The sequence below is a fragment of the Antechinus flavipes genome, chromosome 4 (genome assembly GCF_016432865.1).
Source record: "Antechinus flavipes isolate AdamAnt ecotype Samford, QLD, Australia chromosome 4, AdamAnt_v2, whole genome shotgun sequence".
Taxonomy (NCBI): Eukaryota; Metazoa; Chordata; class Mammalia; order Dasyuromorphia; family Dasyuridae; genus Antechinus; species Antechinus flavipes.
In genome coordinates, this window is record NC_067401.1 from 254856525 (window position 1) to 254875876 (window position 19352).

At 34.1% G+C, this 19352-nt stretch overlaps 1 protein-coding gene across 1 annotated transcript in view; it reads right to left on the reverse strand.

Annotated features, from left to right (window-relative positions):
- Window positions 1-15567: 15567 nt before the first annotated feature.
- The window catches only part of CEP162 (centrosomal protein 162), a 128099-nt gene continuing 124314 nt past the window's right edge, over window positions 15568-19352 (reverse strand). The window contains exons 26-27 of the mRNA XM_051997340.1: window positions 19215-19349; window positions 15568-15835 (exon numbers count right to left, since the gene is read on the reverse strand). Of these exons, the coding sequence (XP_051853300.1) occupies window positions 15644-15835; window positions 19215-19349 (327 nt within the window). The 3' untranslated portion in view covers window positions 15568-15643. The remainder of the gene's footprint in view (window positions 15836-19214; window positions 19350-19352) is intronic.

Sequence of the window (19352 nt, forward strand, 5' to 3'; positions counted from 1 at the left end):
TTCTCCTGTTCTGAGAGTCTACCAAAAAGACCTTACCGCTGTGGGCCTTTGCCCTCTTCTGCCCAATTATTAAACATAGCTCTTTGTGTAGAGCTATAGCACAAAGCAGCAGGAATATGCCTGAATGATGAGAATCCATTTTTCTTTCTTTCTTTTTATTTTATAAGGAAGGAAACATTTTGCTAAAGGGTAGAGAATCCATTTTTCTAAGAACATCTCAGTTGGCCATTAACCAGTCAATTGCCTTGTGCTACACCAGTTCTTATGCAATTGGATATACATGTAGTAATTTCCCTAAAGAATGAAAGGAGCTGGGTGATGGAGTGGCTGATATGGGGTTATGACCATGATATAAACATAATCCTGCCTCAGACACTTGTTAGTTGTATGAATCTGGACAAGGAATTAAACTCAGTACCTCGGTTTGCTCATCTGTAAAAGAGACTAATGATGATTATAGGAATTACTTCATAGGATTATTGTGATAATCTATTAAAATAATATATGTAAAGTGCTTTGCACACCTTAAAGTGCTTTATAAATGTCAGCTATTATTATAACTACTGTTGCTATTATTATATTATTAAATGGCCTTTAGGATACATCTGACCAGCATTCCTCCTTCCAAGAAGGTGCTTAAGCTTAGTTTGTATGGCTTTTAATAGGGCTGTTTTCTGCTTTTAACCCTATTTAGTATCACTGTCTTCTCATCATTGTTGCCATTTTCTATAAATTAATGGAAAGCATTCCTCATGGGTCAGTTCTCCTTACGTGGCTAAAGCATGAGGTTGGGTATTCTTGCCAGGGCAGAGATTTTTGATCCAGAATACCATGGATGCTCTACATAAGACCAACAGCAATTCCTTCACATCCCAAAATATCCTGCATGTGGAAAGCAAGCCTGAAGCCTGGGACAGAAAGCAATTTAGCTCATTCAGTGGCCTGGGAAGCTGGCTGCTAATTTGTAAGGAAATTTTTGTTATGAAATTTTTCACCGCCTGTGATGAAAAACAACCCCTTCCTGCCTTGTACTGAGTGTAAAATAAACGAGTTCAATTGCATATTACTTTGCTGCTCAGCTATGACACCTCTGTATTTTTAAATATGTTTTTGGGACATGATGCCTGTCTCTTGGCTCTTTATTATTTATTTCATTTGCTGGTCAATGTGAAAAAAACATAATGTTTTATACCGACTCATTTCCCTGACTTTTTTTTAAACAGGGGAAGCAAGGTGGCACAGTGCATGCAGAGTGCTAGGCCAGGAATCAGAAAGATTCATCTTCCTGAGTTCAAATCAGGCCTCAGAAACTTATTAGCTCAATTGTGACTCTAGGCAAGTCACTTAATCTGTTTGTCTCAGTTTCCTCATCTGTAAAATGAGCTGGAGAAAGAAATGGCAAACCTCTCCAACATCTTTGCCAAGAAAACCACAAATGGCATCTCAAAGAGTTGAAAACAATTGAACAATAATAAACAACATTTCCTTTTAATAAAAACAAAAAATAACACCCCCCCCAAAAAACAACCTGCATTTCCTCTTCCCAATATTCTTGAGGCAAACATTATTCTTGAGGATACAAAGTACCTTGTAATACATCCAGGCTTGAAATCTCTTTGTTTAAGATAAATTGCACTGGTGAGTTCTTGCACAAAGCTTTACCTTGGAAGTCTCATGCTTACCTCAAAGAGGAGTCAAGACTAATTAGAGCAATTAGAACATTTTTATTAACAAAAATACTACTTGGATGTGGAGAAGGCAGGTTAAAAAAGAAAAGCCTTTGGCCTTCTTTTAAAAATATTTCAATATTATTTTAGTATTCTTAATTATACATACATTAATAAAAGTTTTAGAAAATGAAAGAATGTTTAAAACATGGGGCAAATACTTAAAATCACTTAAAGCAAAGCTTTTTTACTTAAAGTCTGTGGTTTCCCAAAGGATCAATGGATAGGCTTAGAAAAGGGGTAGTTTTGGGGAGAGGGATAAGAAAAAATTTTCCATTTTTATTTTTAGTAACTTTGATTTTCTTTGTAATTTATATGTTTCATTTTATATATTTAGAATGTTTTGAGAAGGGGTTCATAATCTTTATCAGATTGACAAAGAGTTTTTCCACACATAAGAAATTAAGAACCCCTGATCTAGAGAATGTTTTTCTCCATTTTTTAATTCAACAATTTGGGAGTGGAAGAGATAGGGTAAAAGAAAGATAACCTGTTACTGTCGCTAAATCATCTGTGTGGGGAGCTCAGTGACTGGGAACTCACTCCATCCCTGCAATTTGGCAACCTGTCTGTACAAGTTAATCCTAAGTGTGTTGCCTGGCCCACTGAAATGTTAAATCATTTGCCCAAGATAACACAGCTTTTATGTGAGAGAATCTAGGATCTTGAATCCAAGTTTTTCTAAGGCCAGCTTTTTATATCATACTGGCTCTTATCATTTTAATATAAAATCTAAGATAAAAATCAACAACATTGTGAGTCAATTGAAAGATGTGTTGCTTTTTAGTTAATTTTAAAACAAATCTTGAAAAAAAAACAATAGTCCAAATTAGTGTTGGTTTTAGGATTTTGTCTCTACTTGCTCTCTAAAATAACTGCCATCTCACTTGAATGTATGGGGATTCATTCCTTCTGAAAATTGCAAGACGTCCATTCCATTCCACCCCAACCTTCCCTTAGTGGATAAATGCTATTTAATAATCCTGGAACACTTTGTCTCCCAGAAATCATTGTTGTTGAGACCTAGAGGGCTAAGACAGGGTCAGCCTGGATAAAATGGTGGGATAGTTTCGCACAGATAAGAGAGGCAGGCCAGAAACACTCACTTAAAACTCCTGAGGTAGATAGGATCTGGAAGATATGACCAAAAGTACAGAATGATGGAAAACAAACAAATAAACTAACAACAATGGACAAGGGGGGCAGCTGCTCCAGTTTTTCATCTCACCTCCGTCATTTTTTACCCTTATGATCTTAAGACAATTCACAATCTTCCTGAGCCTCAGTTTTCTAATTAATGAATGAGTTGGTTTAAATAGGCTTTATTCACTTTTTTGATCTACCTTCTTATGATGTTTCTCTGTTCTTTTAATCCTATCATCCCCTTCAGCTTTTGAGGTTATCTCAAAGAGCTTTCTCTAGACAGAAGAAGTAGGACAGTCACCATGCAGGGACAGAGCATGCTTGTTTTACTAACTCTTGCCTCAATGAGTCATAGGGCAGCAAGTGGGAGTTTGCAAGAGCTAGTTGATCTGAGCAGAGTGTGTGATGGTGGGTTGCATTAAAAAAACAGTTAGTTATTATTAGTTATTATTATATTAGAAAAATTAGTTATTATTATATTAGAAAAAATTAGTTATAATCCTCTGAGAAATGAATTTTGATCATTAATAGAGCTTCCACTTTGGAAATTCTTCTTCCTTCTGCAATTTCCCTGGGGTGACAGTGATTTACTCAGATTCCTGCCTGCTCTGGGAGGTTCAGTGAGCTCAAGAGAGGCAGGCTTCTACAGTCAGAAAGAACTGAGTTCAAATCCAACCTCTGACATTTACTAGCAGTGTGACTCTGGGCAAATAATTTAATTCTGTTTGCCTCTGTTTCTTCCCCTGTAAAATGAACTGGAGAAGGAAATGGCAAAGCAGTATTCAACATCTTTGCCAAGAGAGTTAGAGGTGACTGAATACCACCACTACCACCACCAACACCAACCATAACAAATTTTAGTCCTACACTCTCATTAACTGAATCTTGAAGGTGACTCAAAGACAAGATGACAGCCAGAATTTTGGTAGGGTACCAGGGAGAAGTCAAATGCCTGGGGTCTGAGAGCTCCTGATAATAGTTTTGTTGGGTAGGTCATTTGTCCGCCTTCTACCATATTGCTCCTCTCACTTGCGCGAGAAATTTGCATGTTGGTACATGCATCCTTGGTGGAAGCCTTACAAATTCATAGGAGCCTCAGAGGGCATCTAGTTTGCTGTTCTCCATTTCAGTTGAGAAAATTAAGGCCCATGAAAGTTGAAAGACTTCCCCAAGTTGAGGGTAAATACTACAGATGAGAGTTGAGCCCACATCCTAGTGCCCTTTCCAATATACCATGCTTCTATGCTGCAGGGAAGCTTTTAGGTCCAAATCAGCTCAAAAATCAACACAATGAAAAATGTCAGCAAGTCTGAATGGGATTGCCAGTTAACTGTTGTGGAGCTAAAGAGACAGAGCACTGGGCCTGGAGTCAGAAAGAAGAAAGTTCGAATCCAGCCTCAGACTCTTATAGCTGTGTGACACCAGGTGAATCTCTTCACCTCTGTTTGACTCAGCCTACAAAATCGGTATAATAGCAGAACCTGTTTCCCTGAATTGTTATGAGGGTAAAATAGATAATATTTATCAAGCACTCTATACCTCAGAACAGCATATAAATCCTAGTTATTATTATTTTAACTGACAGGGGTTGAGAAGTAAGAGAAGTGTAAATTATTCTTTTGGACTGTTGCCAAAGGAGAAATCTTTGTAGGATATTCCATGCCAGATGAGGGGTAGGCATTAACTATATATCCAAAGGACTTCTCTGATGGGTTTGTTTAATTTTGATCATGATAAAATCCCAGTAAAGGGCTGACCTGGAGCCATGAAAAATATTAAAAAAAAAAAAAAGGATTAAAAAAAACATCTTAGGAAATTTTGGGATTTATTCTGACAGAACTACTTCTTTTCTCCCTACTTCCATAACATACTATAAACAGTTGTGCTCATGAGTTAGCTCTCCTAGAATAGCAGCACTGAAGAGTCACCTAATAATAGCATAGTCAGATAATAATAAATGATCAAGCCTGGGAGGGGGTCACCTAATTTAATACCACTGTTTTAGAAAAGATAAAACTGAGAGCCAGGGAGATTTAAATAACTTACCCAAAATCATCCAGGGAGTAAATATTGGAGGGGGAAATTATGAAATCAGCTCCTCTGATTCCCAAGTGGAGTATTCTTTCCAATATAGTCTCCCAGATGACTCATCTTCCATTTAGGGAGGACAACACCAGACTTACTGTTACCTATTCTGTTTTTATTTATGGTTGAAAAGATTTCAGTCTCCCTCAGGTCTCTGTACTCAGAGCAATAGTTCATGCAAATCTGATGAACAAACCAGAGCTGCAATTATAGGGATAAAAAGTGGATAGAATGCTGAGTCAGGAGATTCATGGATTTGAATCTTGCTTCTTATTCTGATTAGCTGTGTCATGCCTAGGCAAGTGATTAAACTCCCTGAGCCTCAAATGTGTTTACATACATATTTTTATGTACAAATACACTTAATATAAATTATATGAATTGACTGTATAATTAATGTGACGTATCTACAAGATGAATGTATTTTTCTATACAAACACATAAACACGTTTTATATATATGTGTGTATATATACACACATATATGTATAGGAATGTATATAGTTATTCCTGAATCTATGTGCATATGTACATATACCAATACATGTATGTATATCTGTTTGTCTATCTATCTGAAGATCTGTTGAAGACCTTAGCTTAAAAAGGCCCAGGTCTCCCAATGCAACCAGGCAATCTAATCTCTATCTGGCCACTGGACCCAGATGGTCTACAGGGGAAAGTAAGGCAGATAACCTTGCCCAGCCTTCCCTCACTTAAATCCAATCACTTGCATTTCATGGCATCATCTAATATTGTAGTCCTTTTCAAGAAGGAAGGACAAACATTATCTATCTATCTATCTATCTATCTATCTATCTATCTAACTAACATGATTATGGCTAATCTGTTATGTGCAAAGTAATTAGATATAACTAGGGACTTGCTATTAATAAGTGGCTTTCCAGGAACCCCTCCCCCCAACTAAATGCAACGTACTTTTAAGTTTGATATACATTAACATTTTCTCCATCATTTTTTAAAATACATTTTTGAAGTCTAGACAATCAACAAAACAAAAAGTCGAGCCCTGATTTGTTGAATCCAAGGTAAAATGCTAACAATGAAGATTTAATAATTGGAAGCACATTTACTTTGCTCTTAACAAAAAAGAGCTGGCTCCAGCCTACCCATGATTATAACAAACATTTATTAAGCACATACTATATTCAAAGCACCATGATAGGCACTAGGGGAGATATATTTGGTCTGTACCCTTAGGATCTAATAGGGAAAAAATAAACAGACGTATGCCAAGGAATAGATGCTTAATAAATGGATGTCAAATTGAATAGAATTAATTTTTTTTGCCAGGTCTGAGATCTCATTCATCTGTATCTTCTGTCTATATAATTCATGTCTGTCTTTCCATAAATCTTTCACAGAGAATATACCCAATTCACTTGAAAACTCCTATTATTCTTTTAATACCATGAACGTATCAGTGTAGCACTTAGACTATCTGGTATCATTTTCCTTGTATTTGTTTGTATTCTTTTTGTATGATATCCTTGTAATGGCTTTTATAATAGTTTAGGCATGCAGCTAATCTTTGGTAATGTTTCAGTCTTCAGATACCTCCTATGCATTTTTGGGAGACCTACAATTTTGATTCTTTTGATGTCCCATAATTCATAATCATATAACATCATCGGAGAATATGGTAATTAAAGAGGTGGGTTTTTATAATAGTGAGATACTTAGGATGACTAAAATGCAAAGCAATTTCTCCTATGTAATTCTCCTCAACTCTGGACTGAGCTCATTGTCCAGCTGAAATACCTGTCCATGTTAAACATGGATGGATATATTAAGTGGGTGGTCTTTCCATGTGTATATCATAATCAAGACAATTAGTTTCTTATCTACTTTTCTGTGTAATTTCTATGTAATATGCACGTCAAACTGATCTCTGAATAATTATAGATTTTCATAGGGGTCTGTATTCTTCTGAGTCTCAATGGAATTCGTGTAGCATAATATACAAATACATTTGGAGAACTTTCCCAATGATAAGATAATCCTTTTGTGCAAATTCATGATAATGCCAAATTCCTTGACAATGCTAAATGTCTTAGGTACACATCTTATATGATCTTGAACTTTTTTTTACAGATACATTGAAAACATTTTTCTTTGAGAAGAGACTATAATGGAGCATTTTGTCCTATCTAGTTAAATACTTAAAAAAATCAATAATTGATGCTATGGAGTTTTATATCATCTATATCTCTCAGTTATATAACTCTAAAGATGTGTTTTTATATGAAAAAAATATCTTTTTATCTGTAAACAACCGGCAATATAATTCATTTTCACCCAGTTCACCCTCAATGTATGCATAGACCATTTTCAATTAATATAAAAGATGATAAAATAAGCATGTAGCATACTTGCCAATAAAGCCTCATTGGTTGTTTTGAAAAATAAAGTTTGATATGGGATCTTTATGATTGTTTCTGTTCTTTTGGAAACTTCTCCCTTTGAAGCAGCACTTTGAAAATTAATTCCCTGAAACTTTTAGGAACTTTATTGTTCCAACATAAAAAATTCTTTTGTATGTACTTAATCTGGTGTTGATGAAAAATATTACTTTTTCTTTGGTAGTAGACTTAAGCAGCATACATTGGAACTGCTATGATAATACAATGTTCCCATCTTTCTCTTTAATGTATTTACCACTTTGCTCTAACCAAGTCAATGATCTGATTACATGCAACTGTTTCTCAAATGATTCCAAGTTAGTAGCCATGCATTTCCTATCTATTAAAATGTGGTAAATTTCAATAAGTATGCTGTACAACAAGATTTATGTGATGATCAACTGAATTTAGCTCTTTTCAACAATGAGGTGATTAAGGTCATTCTAATAGACTTGTGATGGAGAGAGCTATTTGCATCTAGAAAGAGGACCATGGGGACTGAATGTGGATTGCAACATAGTATTTTCATCATGTTTGTTGTTTTTTTTTTCTTAGTTTTTTTGATCTTATTTTTCTTGTACAGCATGATAAACATGGAAATACGTTTAGAAGAATTGCATGTTTAACCTATATTGGATCATTTACTGTCTAGGAGATGAGGGTAGAGGAAAGGGAGAAAAATTTGGAACACAAGGTTTTGCAAAGCTGAATGTTGAAGACTATCTTTGCATGTATTTCGAAAATAAAAAGCTATTAAAATAATTATTATGCTGTTTGATGATCACTATGTTCAGTGCTCCAGACCTTTCTCAATGAACTTATTCATTATATACAGGGCAGGAAACTCTGTAATTATTTGTAAACCTTTGTCTTCTTCCATTTTTTGAAATGATTTCTTGTTTTTGCCATCCTATGCTGTGTCCGATTTCTTACTGACATGATTCACTATCCGTTTTTATGTGGATTTTGTGCAGATAATCTAATTTATTTGTTTATTTATTCATTCATTTAGTATTTTTAATTAAAGCTTTTTATTTACAAAACATATGCATGGCTAATTTTTTCAACACTGACCCTTGCAAAACCTTGTGTTCCAACTTTTCCCCTCCTTCCCCCCACCTTCTCCCCTAGCTGGCAGGTAGGCATGTTAAATATGTTGCAATACATGTTAGATCCAATATATGTATACATATTTATACAGTTATCTTGCTGCACAAGAAAAATCAGATCAAAAAGGAAGAAAAAAATGCAAGTAAGTAACAAGAGAGAGTGAGAATGCTATGTTGTGTTCTACACTCTGTTCCCATGGTTCTCTCTGAGTGTAGGTGGCTCTCTTCTTCACTGAACAATTGGAACTGGTTTGAATCATCTCATTGTTGAAGAGAGCCACATCCATCAGTATTGATCATTGTATTGTCTTGTTGTTGGTTCTGCTCATTTCACTTAGCATCAGTTCGTATAAATCTCTCCAAATCTCTCTGAAATGATCCTACTGGTCATTTCTTACAGAACAATAATATTCCATAACATTCATATACCACAATTTATTCAGCCATTCTCCATCTGATGGGAATCCACTCAGTTTCCAGTTTCTTGCCACTACAAAGAGGGCTGCCACAAACATTTTTGCACATGGGGGTCCCTTTCCCTCCTTTAAGATCTCTTTGGGATATAATCCCAGTAGAAACATTGCTGGAACAAAGGGTATGCACAATTTGATAACTTTTTGAGCATAGTTCCAAATTGCTCTCCAGAACGGTTGGATATGTTCACAATTCCACCAACAATGTATCAATGTCCCAATTTTCCCACATCCCTTTCAACATTGGTCATTATTGTTTCCTGTCATCTTAGCCAATCTGACAGGTGTGAAATTCTGAGGAGTTGTCTTAATTTGCATTCCTCTGATCAATAGTGATTTGGAGCACCTTTTCATGTGATTAAAAATAGTTTCAATTTCTTCATCTGAAAATTGTATGTTCATATCCTTTGACCATTTATCAATTGGAGAATGATTGAACTATTATAAATTTGATCTCTATATATTTTATAAATTAGGCCTTTATCAGAACCTTTAAATGTAAAAATATTTTCCCAGTTTATTGCTTCCCTTCTAATTTTGTCTTCATTAGTTGTGTTTGTACAAAAAAATTTTAACTTAATATAATCAAAATCATCTATTTTGTGATCAGTAATGATCTCTAGATTCTTCTTTGGTCACAATGTTCTTCTAATCTGTTTATAATCTCGTTCTTTATGCCTACATAATGAACCCATTTTGAACCTTATCTTGATATATGGTATTAGGTGTGGGTCAATGCCTAGTTTCTGCCATACTAGTTTCCAATTTTCCCAGCAATTTTTATCAAATAGTGAATTATCCCAAAAGCGGGAGAGTCTTTGGGCTTGTCAAATACTAGATTGCTATAGTCATTGACTGTTTTGTTCTAAGAACCTATTCCACTGATCAACTTCTCTATTTCTTAGCCAGTACCAAATGGTTTTGATAACTGCTGCTTTATAATATAGATTTAAATCTGATACAGCTAGACTATCTTCAATTGATTTTTTTTTTTTAATTAGTTCCCTTGAAAGTCTTGACCTTTTGTTCTTCCAGATGAATTTTGTTATTTTGTCTAGGTCAGTAAAATAGTTTCTTGGGAATCTGGTATGGCACTAAATAAATAGATTAGTTTAGGTAGTACTGTCATCTTTATTACATTCACTCGCTCTGTCCAAGAGTACTTTTGACATTTTTCCAATTGCTTAGAGCTGACTATGACAGAAGCTTGCTGATCTGTTTGCCTGACACAATTCTTTCCTTTTCCTTACTACAGTCTATCCTACATTTAGTTGCCCAAGTGATTTTTCTAATGTACAGGTTTGATTATATCATTTCAATATTTAATAAACTCCAGTGTTTCCTATAACATCCAGCATCACAAACTAATATTCAATTGTAGGAAAATTTTTTTTGTACTTTGAAGGAATTAAAGATATTATCAGGAAACTGCATGATAGAAAAAAAATAGACTAGTTACATGGTACATTGCCTTCATGTGCCTTAATCACTTTGTCACTTGATCCAGACAAATCTACTCAAGGACTAAAAAAAACCTGCAAGTGATTATTGAGTTATTATTAGTGCTATTTGAAAGACCACAGAGAATCTTTCCCACTGAAATCATTGTGTATATTGTATTATGCTTACCTTACTCTCCCATCAATCTGTATACATTTCTTTGAATCTCTTATATTCTTTGCTTTTATAAAAAATTTCAAAATTCATTAAAAAAGTTATGTTTTATTTTCACAGTTAAAGGTTCTGATAAAGGCCTCATTTCCAAAATATGTAGAGAACTGACTCAAATTTATAAGAAATCAAGCCATTCTCCAATTGATAAATGGTCAAAGGATATGAACAATTTTCAGATGATGAAATTGAAACTATTACCACTCATATGAAAGAGTGTTCCAAATCACTATTGATCAGAGAAATGCAAATTAAGACAACTCTGAGATACCACTACACACCTGTCAGATTGGCTAAGATGACAGGAAAAAATAATGATGAATGTTGGAGGGGATGCGGGAAAATTGGGACACTGATGCATTGTTGGTGTTGTGAACAAATCCAATCATTCTGGAGAGCAATCTGAAATTATTCCCAAAAAGTTATCAAACTGTGCATACCCTTGATCCAGCAGTGTTACTTCTGGGCTTATATCCCAAAGAAATACTAAAGAAGGGAAAGGGACCTGTATGTGCCAAAATGTTTGTGGCAGCCCTGTTTGTAGTGGCTAGAAACTGAAAATTGAATGGATGCCCATCAATTGGAGAATGGTTGAGTAAATTGTGGTATATGAATGTTACGGAATATTATTATTCTGTAAAAAATGACCAGCAGGATGAATACAGAGAAGACTAGCGAGACTTACATGAACTGATGCTAAGTGAAATGAGCAGAACCAGGAGATCATTATACACTTCGACAACGATATTGTATGAGGATGTATTCTGATGGAAGTAGATTTCTTTGACAAAGAGACCTAACTGAGTTTCAATTGATAAATGATGGACAGAAGCAGCTACACCCAAAGAAAGAACACTGGGAAATGAATGTGAACTATTTGCATTTTTGTTTTTCTTCCTGGGTTATTTTTACCTTCTGAATCCAATTCTCCCTGTGCAACAGGAGAACTGTTTGGTTCTGCAAACATATATTGTATCTAGCATATACTGCAACATATCTAACATATATAGGACTGCTTGCCATCTTGGGGAGGGGGTGGAAGGAGGGAGGGGAAAAATCGGAACAGAGGCGAGTGCAAGGGATAATGTTGTAAAAAAATTACCCTGGCATGGATTCTGTCAATAAAAAGTTATTATAAAATAAAATAAAATAAAAAAATGAAAAAAAATTATGTTTTATATTTTTCCTCTCCTATCGCTTCTCCTTCCAGCGAGAAAGCAAGCAATGTGATATTCAATATAAATATGAAATTATGCAAAACATATTTTCATGAGCTATATTGCCAAAAAATGTAAGAAAAATAAAATGAAAAAATATGCTTCAATTTGAATTCAGACTCCATCGCTTGTCTCTCTGGAGGTGGACTGCATTTTTCTTCATTAAGGCCTCTGATATTGTCTTGGGATGATTGATCAGAATAGTTAAGTCATTCACTGTTGTTCATCATATAATACGGCTGTTATTGTGTACAATGTTTTCCTGGTTTTTCACTTCACTTTGCACCAGTTTATGTAAATCTTCCCAAATTTTTCTGAAACTATCCTGCTTGTCATTTCTTATAATACAAGTATTCCATCACAATATATCATTATCTATCTCCATTTCCTAACTCAGAACTTCTTACATTTTTCCCACTTGTGATCTCTTTTCTCCTAAGACATTTTTATGTGACCCTGGGTATATATGTGACTGATAACAAATCATAATTTGTGACTCTCACATTTAGTTATCAGACTCCTATTTGGGGTCGTGAACCACCCTTTAAGAAACCAAACCTGACACTCATCCTCACAATTTCCAATTTTTTTTTGTCAGCACAAAAGAAATTTGCTATGCAGAGTTTTGTACATATATTTCCTTTTTTGGGGGGATTCTTTGGGATGTAAGACCTACTGGATCCAAAAGGTATGCCTAGTTTTATAGTCCTTTGGGCATAGTTCCAAATTTGTTTTCCAGAAGGGTTGAACTAATTTACAACTCTGTCAAGAATGCATTAGTGGCCCATTTTCCTACATCCTCTCCAACATCTGTCATTTTCTTTATCTGATAAGTATAAAATGGTGTCTCAGAATGCTCTAAATGGTTTAGAGCATTTTTTCCATATGATTAAAGATAGCTTTATTTTTTTTGAAAACTATCTGTTCACATTTTCTTTGACCATTTATCAGCTGGGGAATAGTTGCTATTTTTATGGTTGGCTCAATTATCTATATGAGAAATTAGGCCTTTATCAGTGAAATTTACTGTAAATTCTTTCCCCTGCCCCCACCAGTTCCATTTTCCTTCTAATTTTGACCACATTGGTTTTGTTTGTGCAAAAACTTTTTAATATAATCAAAATTATCCACTTTGCTTCTTGTGATGCTATTTCTTTTTTGATCATAAATTCTTCCCTCATCCATAGATGACATAAAATTTTCAACATTATTTATTTATTTATATCACCCTTTATCCTTAAATTATGTTTGACCATATCTTGGTATACAGTGTGAGATGTAGGTCTACATTTAATTTTCTGCCAAACTACTTTTATAGTTTCCCAGTATTTTTGTGAAAAAGTGAGTTCTTGTCCCAAAAAACTTGAATCTTTGCGCTGATCAAACACTAGATTACTACGGTTATTTATTACTGTTTTGTTTATCTAATCTACTCCCTGGCTTTATTACTAAACCAGGGATTGTTTTAAAGCAGGTGAATTCCCAAGTATTTTATATTGTCTACATATTATCATATTGTCTACAGTTATTTTAAATGGAATTTCTTTATCTTCTCATTGAACTTTGTAGTTAATACATATAAATAATGTAGGTTTAATTTATATCCTGCAATTTTACTAAAGTTTTTTAGTCGACTCTCTAGAATTCTCTAAGTATTTCCCCATATCTTAAAGTGTAAAAATACTCTCATTCATTTATCACAATTTGTTGAAGCCATTCTCCAATTAATAAGGTCCACCTTTTAAGACCTATATTCTACTGGATTCAAGGCGTAGTTTTAAGACATGAAAACTGATAATCTCCAAATAGATGAAAATGAATATCACACAGAGGACAATGGAGAAGTGCATTGTGGGTATAAGCAATTTGCAACATATGAAGAATAGGATTATAAAATGTTATGAGGGAAATATATGATAAGAAAAAAAAAGAATTGGTTGATCATTTGATGAAGGTGAAGAATGACTGCAGGATAACCTCAGTGTTCATTTGATGTTCTTGAGATGCCAGGAGAAAATGAGGAAGGCTAAATTCCCTCTGTAAATCTTACAGGATGACATGGACAAAAGTCACACAGGATGAACAAGCATGGATGGATTGAGATCCTCATTATTGGAGAAAACATTCAAATGAATGCTATTTTCTGATCCAGAGGGTCTTGCAACATAGCACCCTCCATCAGGGATTTTTGTGGCTGGCTCAAACTCTAGGCTCAAGTGGAATACTAGCTAGAAAAACTCTCTTTTGGTTTTATAAGATGATTGGAAATCAGAATGATCACTCTGATGAAAAGGAAAGAGAACTTCTGATCAACCTGAAGATAGGGCAGTTTAGATATATTTTCTATTCGCAGCCTTTCTAAAACACTTCCACATTCATATTTTGCATTTTTCATGGAACCAAAGGAATTCCAAAATGGCTCAGATACCAAAGGCTTTTGTCACAGAAACCTAAGCTGAGGATGGTTCAGTAGCTCTCCAGTTTCATGAACTCCGGACAATGTCTTTGCTGTATTGAAGAAGCCACGGATGACTTTGCTAAGTGTGGATTGTAGGCCAATGGACAGAAATACCAAATAGATGAATTTGCGGACAAAAACATGCCTTAGAGATTCATACCAAACAATAACAAAAGTAGAAAATTTTATTGTTATTTTATGGTACAATTCTTTCATATAAACATAAATAAAATAATAAATTAGAAAGTTCACAACCTCTTCTTTTGGAAAACAATGAGAATATATATATTATATATATGAAATATATGTATATATATATACACACATACATATGCACATATATACATATATACATAAATTCCTTATATTTTTTCTGTTTGCAAACATGCACATTTTGTTTCATCTAGTTCTCATAACATACAGTGCTGCCAAAAATTTGATTTAAAATAAAAACACCTCTTCTCACAGAGGAGAAGACAGTTAAACATAAAGACATACATTACCTGAATCTGAGAGTTCCAGGATCACTATAATCAACCTCAACTTTAGGAAATGTCCAACATCACATTTCATTTGAATTATTCACAGCTATGACCACTTGAATTTATTTATGAACTTCACTCTATTCATTCATCTATCTTCTGACCTTAAAAAGGAATCACTACAAATAATATATAATTATAACTAGTATATGAGATTTGTTGGTTTAAAAATAATCTCATGTTCTGAAGTCACAGTTTTAAACAAATGATAGTTTTAATTATTCTTTACTTTGGAAGGTAGGTTTGGGAAGAGCCACCTTAATGAAGGACATGTGAAACTGGAAGAAGGAAATAAAAAATTCTGAACTCTGAGAAAAACCTGTTCTCTTCCAAATTATAGGGGAAGGTGTCCTATTCTGATTGGTTATCTCAGGGTACTCATTTAAGAATTTCACAAGAAAAACAGAAATTGCTTTCTTGGCACAAAGAAAATGAACCATGTTAAATAACAATGTAATCATAGAAGAATTTTTCTCTAAAGCTTTTTCATTTCTACTACATGAAGAACAGCTTATGTAGTAAATTAAGTTACTTATATAATCATTCAACACAGGTGTTTTCTTCTAGATAATTTAGTATGAAATCAGTTGAAATTTTCTCTACAAACAAAATGTGGTACCATGGCATTATTTCTTCTTATCCATCAAAAATAATTTATCTTCCATCATCCTTGCTTGTTTGAATAGTTTGTGAAAATCTTTAGGCTGCAGGCTCCAAGTCTGGTTTTGGGTTTTTTTTTTTTTTTTTTTTGGTATTCTGCTTTTTCTCCAAGGCATAGAGACTCCTGTCCCTTGAAGCCCTAATACTCATCTGAGAAAGGAACTGGAACAACTACTCCTTGGCGGTGGAGCTCTCGGAGAACGTCTAATATGGAGTCTAATTCTATACGGAATTTTTCTAGTTCCTGATTCTTTAGCTGTGCCAGCCTTTTCCATTTTTCCACTTCTTTTTCTTGTTCAGTTTCAACCACCTGGCGCGTCTGTTGTATTATCTACAATGAAGCATTTTCAAGTTACATCCATACATCCAAACAACCTTTTGGGCTTGTTCTGAATCATTAAAGCAAGCAGCACATGATACAGAGAACCTGCTATCCCCAAGTAGATCTTAGGTGAAAGGAGAAACCTGCAACAGTTCAACACTGATAAATGAATTTCAGTTTTCTTTATCAAAACAGTGCTTAGGTGGGGCCATTTACTTTTATGTCACCCACATATGGGGATTTAAATACTAACTAATATCAAATATTACCTAACTTTCTGAAACAAGTTAAGAAGTCGTGAATTGATCATGTATTAAGGCAAAATTCTCTTGTTTTTTAAGAGCTTTAACACCTAAAGACAAAGATCAGAATGGATCTTTGGGGAATGGAAGAGAAGAAAATGCATATATTTAACCAGGCACTGGGCTAAGTGCTTTATGAATACTATCTCATGACAATTCCGGGAGATAGGTGTTGTTATTATCTCCACACCAGTTGAAGAAAGTGGTCAGACATTAGGTGATTTGACCAAAGTCACACAGCTAGTAACTGTCTGTGATGGGATCTGAATTCAGTTCATCCTAACTTCAGCTCCAGCTCTCGATCCACTGGGCCACCTAACTGCCCTAGAACCAAATTCTGGAGGCAGGGAGCTTAGAATAGTGTTTACGTTTGTAAATAAAATTTTACTGTATTTAAAAAATGAAAAATAAAACAAAAACAAAATTCCTGTAACTGGCCCCTGAGGATGTAATTAGAAAGTAGTCTGTCAGTCTCTGGAACCAGAAAATGGTAGCTTCTGCTTTCCATGAATATGCTGAAATATAGTTAAGAAATATTTAGCAGAAAGACTATACTGGGCATTTTCTTAGGCTAAGATGGATCTCTGTTTTCTATTCTGCAAAACATGGTAGTTAGATTAGATTACTTTTAAGGTCCTCTTCTAGATCTGACATTACTTAAGTGACAAGGGGACTTACAGCTTCAAAATGCTTCATGATGATCTTATACTAAGTAAGATACATATTACCTGCTATGAGAAGTACTAGCAGAGGAAATCTTCCCTGGTTAAAAGAAGAGATCTTCCTAAACATGACATATCCTAGGCCTGCCACAGATAGTTTATGTGTGTTTACCTGGATACTAATAGTTAGATTAGGTCCATTACAATTCTTTCAATTCAATTAAATCAAATAAAAGTTTATTGTTTCACTTGTTTGCAAAGGCACCATGTCAGATATTGTTGTGGTAGACACAGAGGGAAACACAAAATAGAGCAAGATGGAACTGTAATTTTTAATTTATTGCAAATATATTTTTGTATGATGCTAGATGACTCATATTCAGGATTCAGTATTTTCATTAATTATTCAAAATTATTTAAGCATGCAGAATTACTCTTGCTCTGTATAAATATGTATACATATATTGTATTTAACATATACTTTAACATATTTAACATGTATGGGAATACATGCTATCTAGGGGAGGGGATGGAGGGAAGGAGGGGAAAAGTTGGAACAGAAGTTTTTGCAAGAGTCAATGTTGAAAAATCACTCATGTATATGTTTTGTCAATAAAAAGCTATATAAAAAAAGAATTACTGTTGCTTAGAATTATCAGCTTTTTGCTGACCTGGCATTAGCCATTTAAATATTTAACATAAACAAGTACAGTGTATTCCTATGGATTTTCAGACATAATAAAAATATAGGGCAATGTTTCTATGTGCCTGGGTGCAGTCCTGAAAGAGCTGTAATATGGGGTGGAGGTAGACAATAAAATACAAATCTCTATACAGCTTCATTCAAACTCTAATTCAGGAGTTTTAGCCTGGGTCATAAACTTTTTTTTTTTTTAAAGTATTTTGATAACCATATTTTGGTATAATTGGTTTCCTTGGGAATCTAATGTATTTTATACATTAAATATTACATTAAAAAAAAACAATAAGAAAAACATAATTATTCTGAGATCTACAGACTGCCAGATTGTAAAAAGGAGTCCATGAAAGAAGAAAGGCTAAAAACCCTTACTCTGATTTTATTTAGATTCATGTCCAGAATTAATTTGGCATCATACTATATGGTATATGTAAATAATTTATGAAAGTCTCTTCTAGAAAAATTCTATAATTATATGAAATATTTTGGGCCCGTTACTTCTTGCTTCTTGTTTCAACCAAAAGTGTCCCACAAATCCTATTTTTTTGGTTATATGTACTACATCTACAGCACAGATTCTTTAGTAATCAAATGTTTATTTGTGATGTCAAAATGTAGGTTAAGGAAGCAAATGTTTAAAACACTGATTATCCACTAGGATACCTTACTAATAACACTACATTATAGCATGACATGCTAGAGCTTTCTGGTGACATTTGGTGCAACTTAATTTAATGGGATACACTAATGATGCAGTACTGACGGGTAATACAATGATTTCTGAGTACCTGAGAAACAAGTCTAAGAGTGTGAGATCAGAAAAATAGAGAACTGATTTTGTTTTTTTTTTCTTTTTCTTATCCATCTTCCTAAATTATCTTTTAATTTCTGGATCACTGAAATGCCCAAATGTTTGACTTTATAATATCATTTGCCTCAATCTTATCATTAACCTTAAATTGGTAATACATGTATGATTATGCCAAATTATGGTCATGTGTTCAATGGTTTTATATCTCATTAACATTTTTATTTTCCATTAGCACTTAAAAATTTGTGTGACTATCAGATGAAATTCTATTTATTTAACTAACTATAATCATATGACATTACTAGTTATAATGGTGATAAATTAGTGGCTATCATTGTAAATGTAATCTTATCACTATTTCTAATCTAAATTTTTAAGGCTTGCAAAATGCTTTACAAGTATTATCATTATGATCCTCACAACAAAGCAGGTGTTTTATCTCCATTTTTACAGATAAGGAAATTTAGGGCAAAAAAAAAATAAAGTAGCTTGCTCAGGGTTGCATAGCTAGTTAAATGTATGAGGTGGAATTTGAATGCAAGTGTTTCTGACCCCAGATCCAAAGTTCAGCTAACTGTACCACATACTTGCCTCTACAGTTGAACATGTCTGATATACATTCAAACTAGAAATATATATTACTGAAGTGACCTGTATGTAATTATACCAAAGGCTGTACCTACATGATCTATTTGCGTGAACAAAAATTTGATGTTAAGAATGGGTAAAATGACACAAACTGTTTCCTGACTCAACCAAAGAACAACTGGACTTTTTTTGAAAAAATGAAATTAAGCTAATCCTATTTTCCCTATTAAGAGAGACAACAATCACATCAACTAAGAGAAATCCCATTCTGTCCCAGCGACTAATCAGTGAAGTTTTAATGCAATTACAGGACCTATAATTTTACCTGTTGCAGTTCTTGCTCTCTTTGTACATGCCTCATTTCCATGTGCTTGATTTTCCTTTCTAGACTCATGAAATGTTTCATTTCTGGAGTATGGCTTTCTTTAGCCTCCTGCAATTCTTCCAACAGTTTGGAAATCTA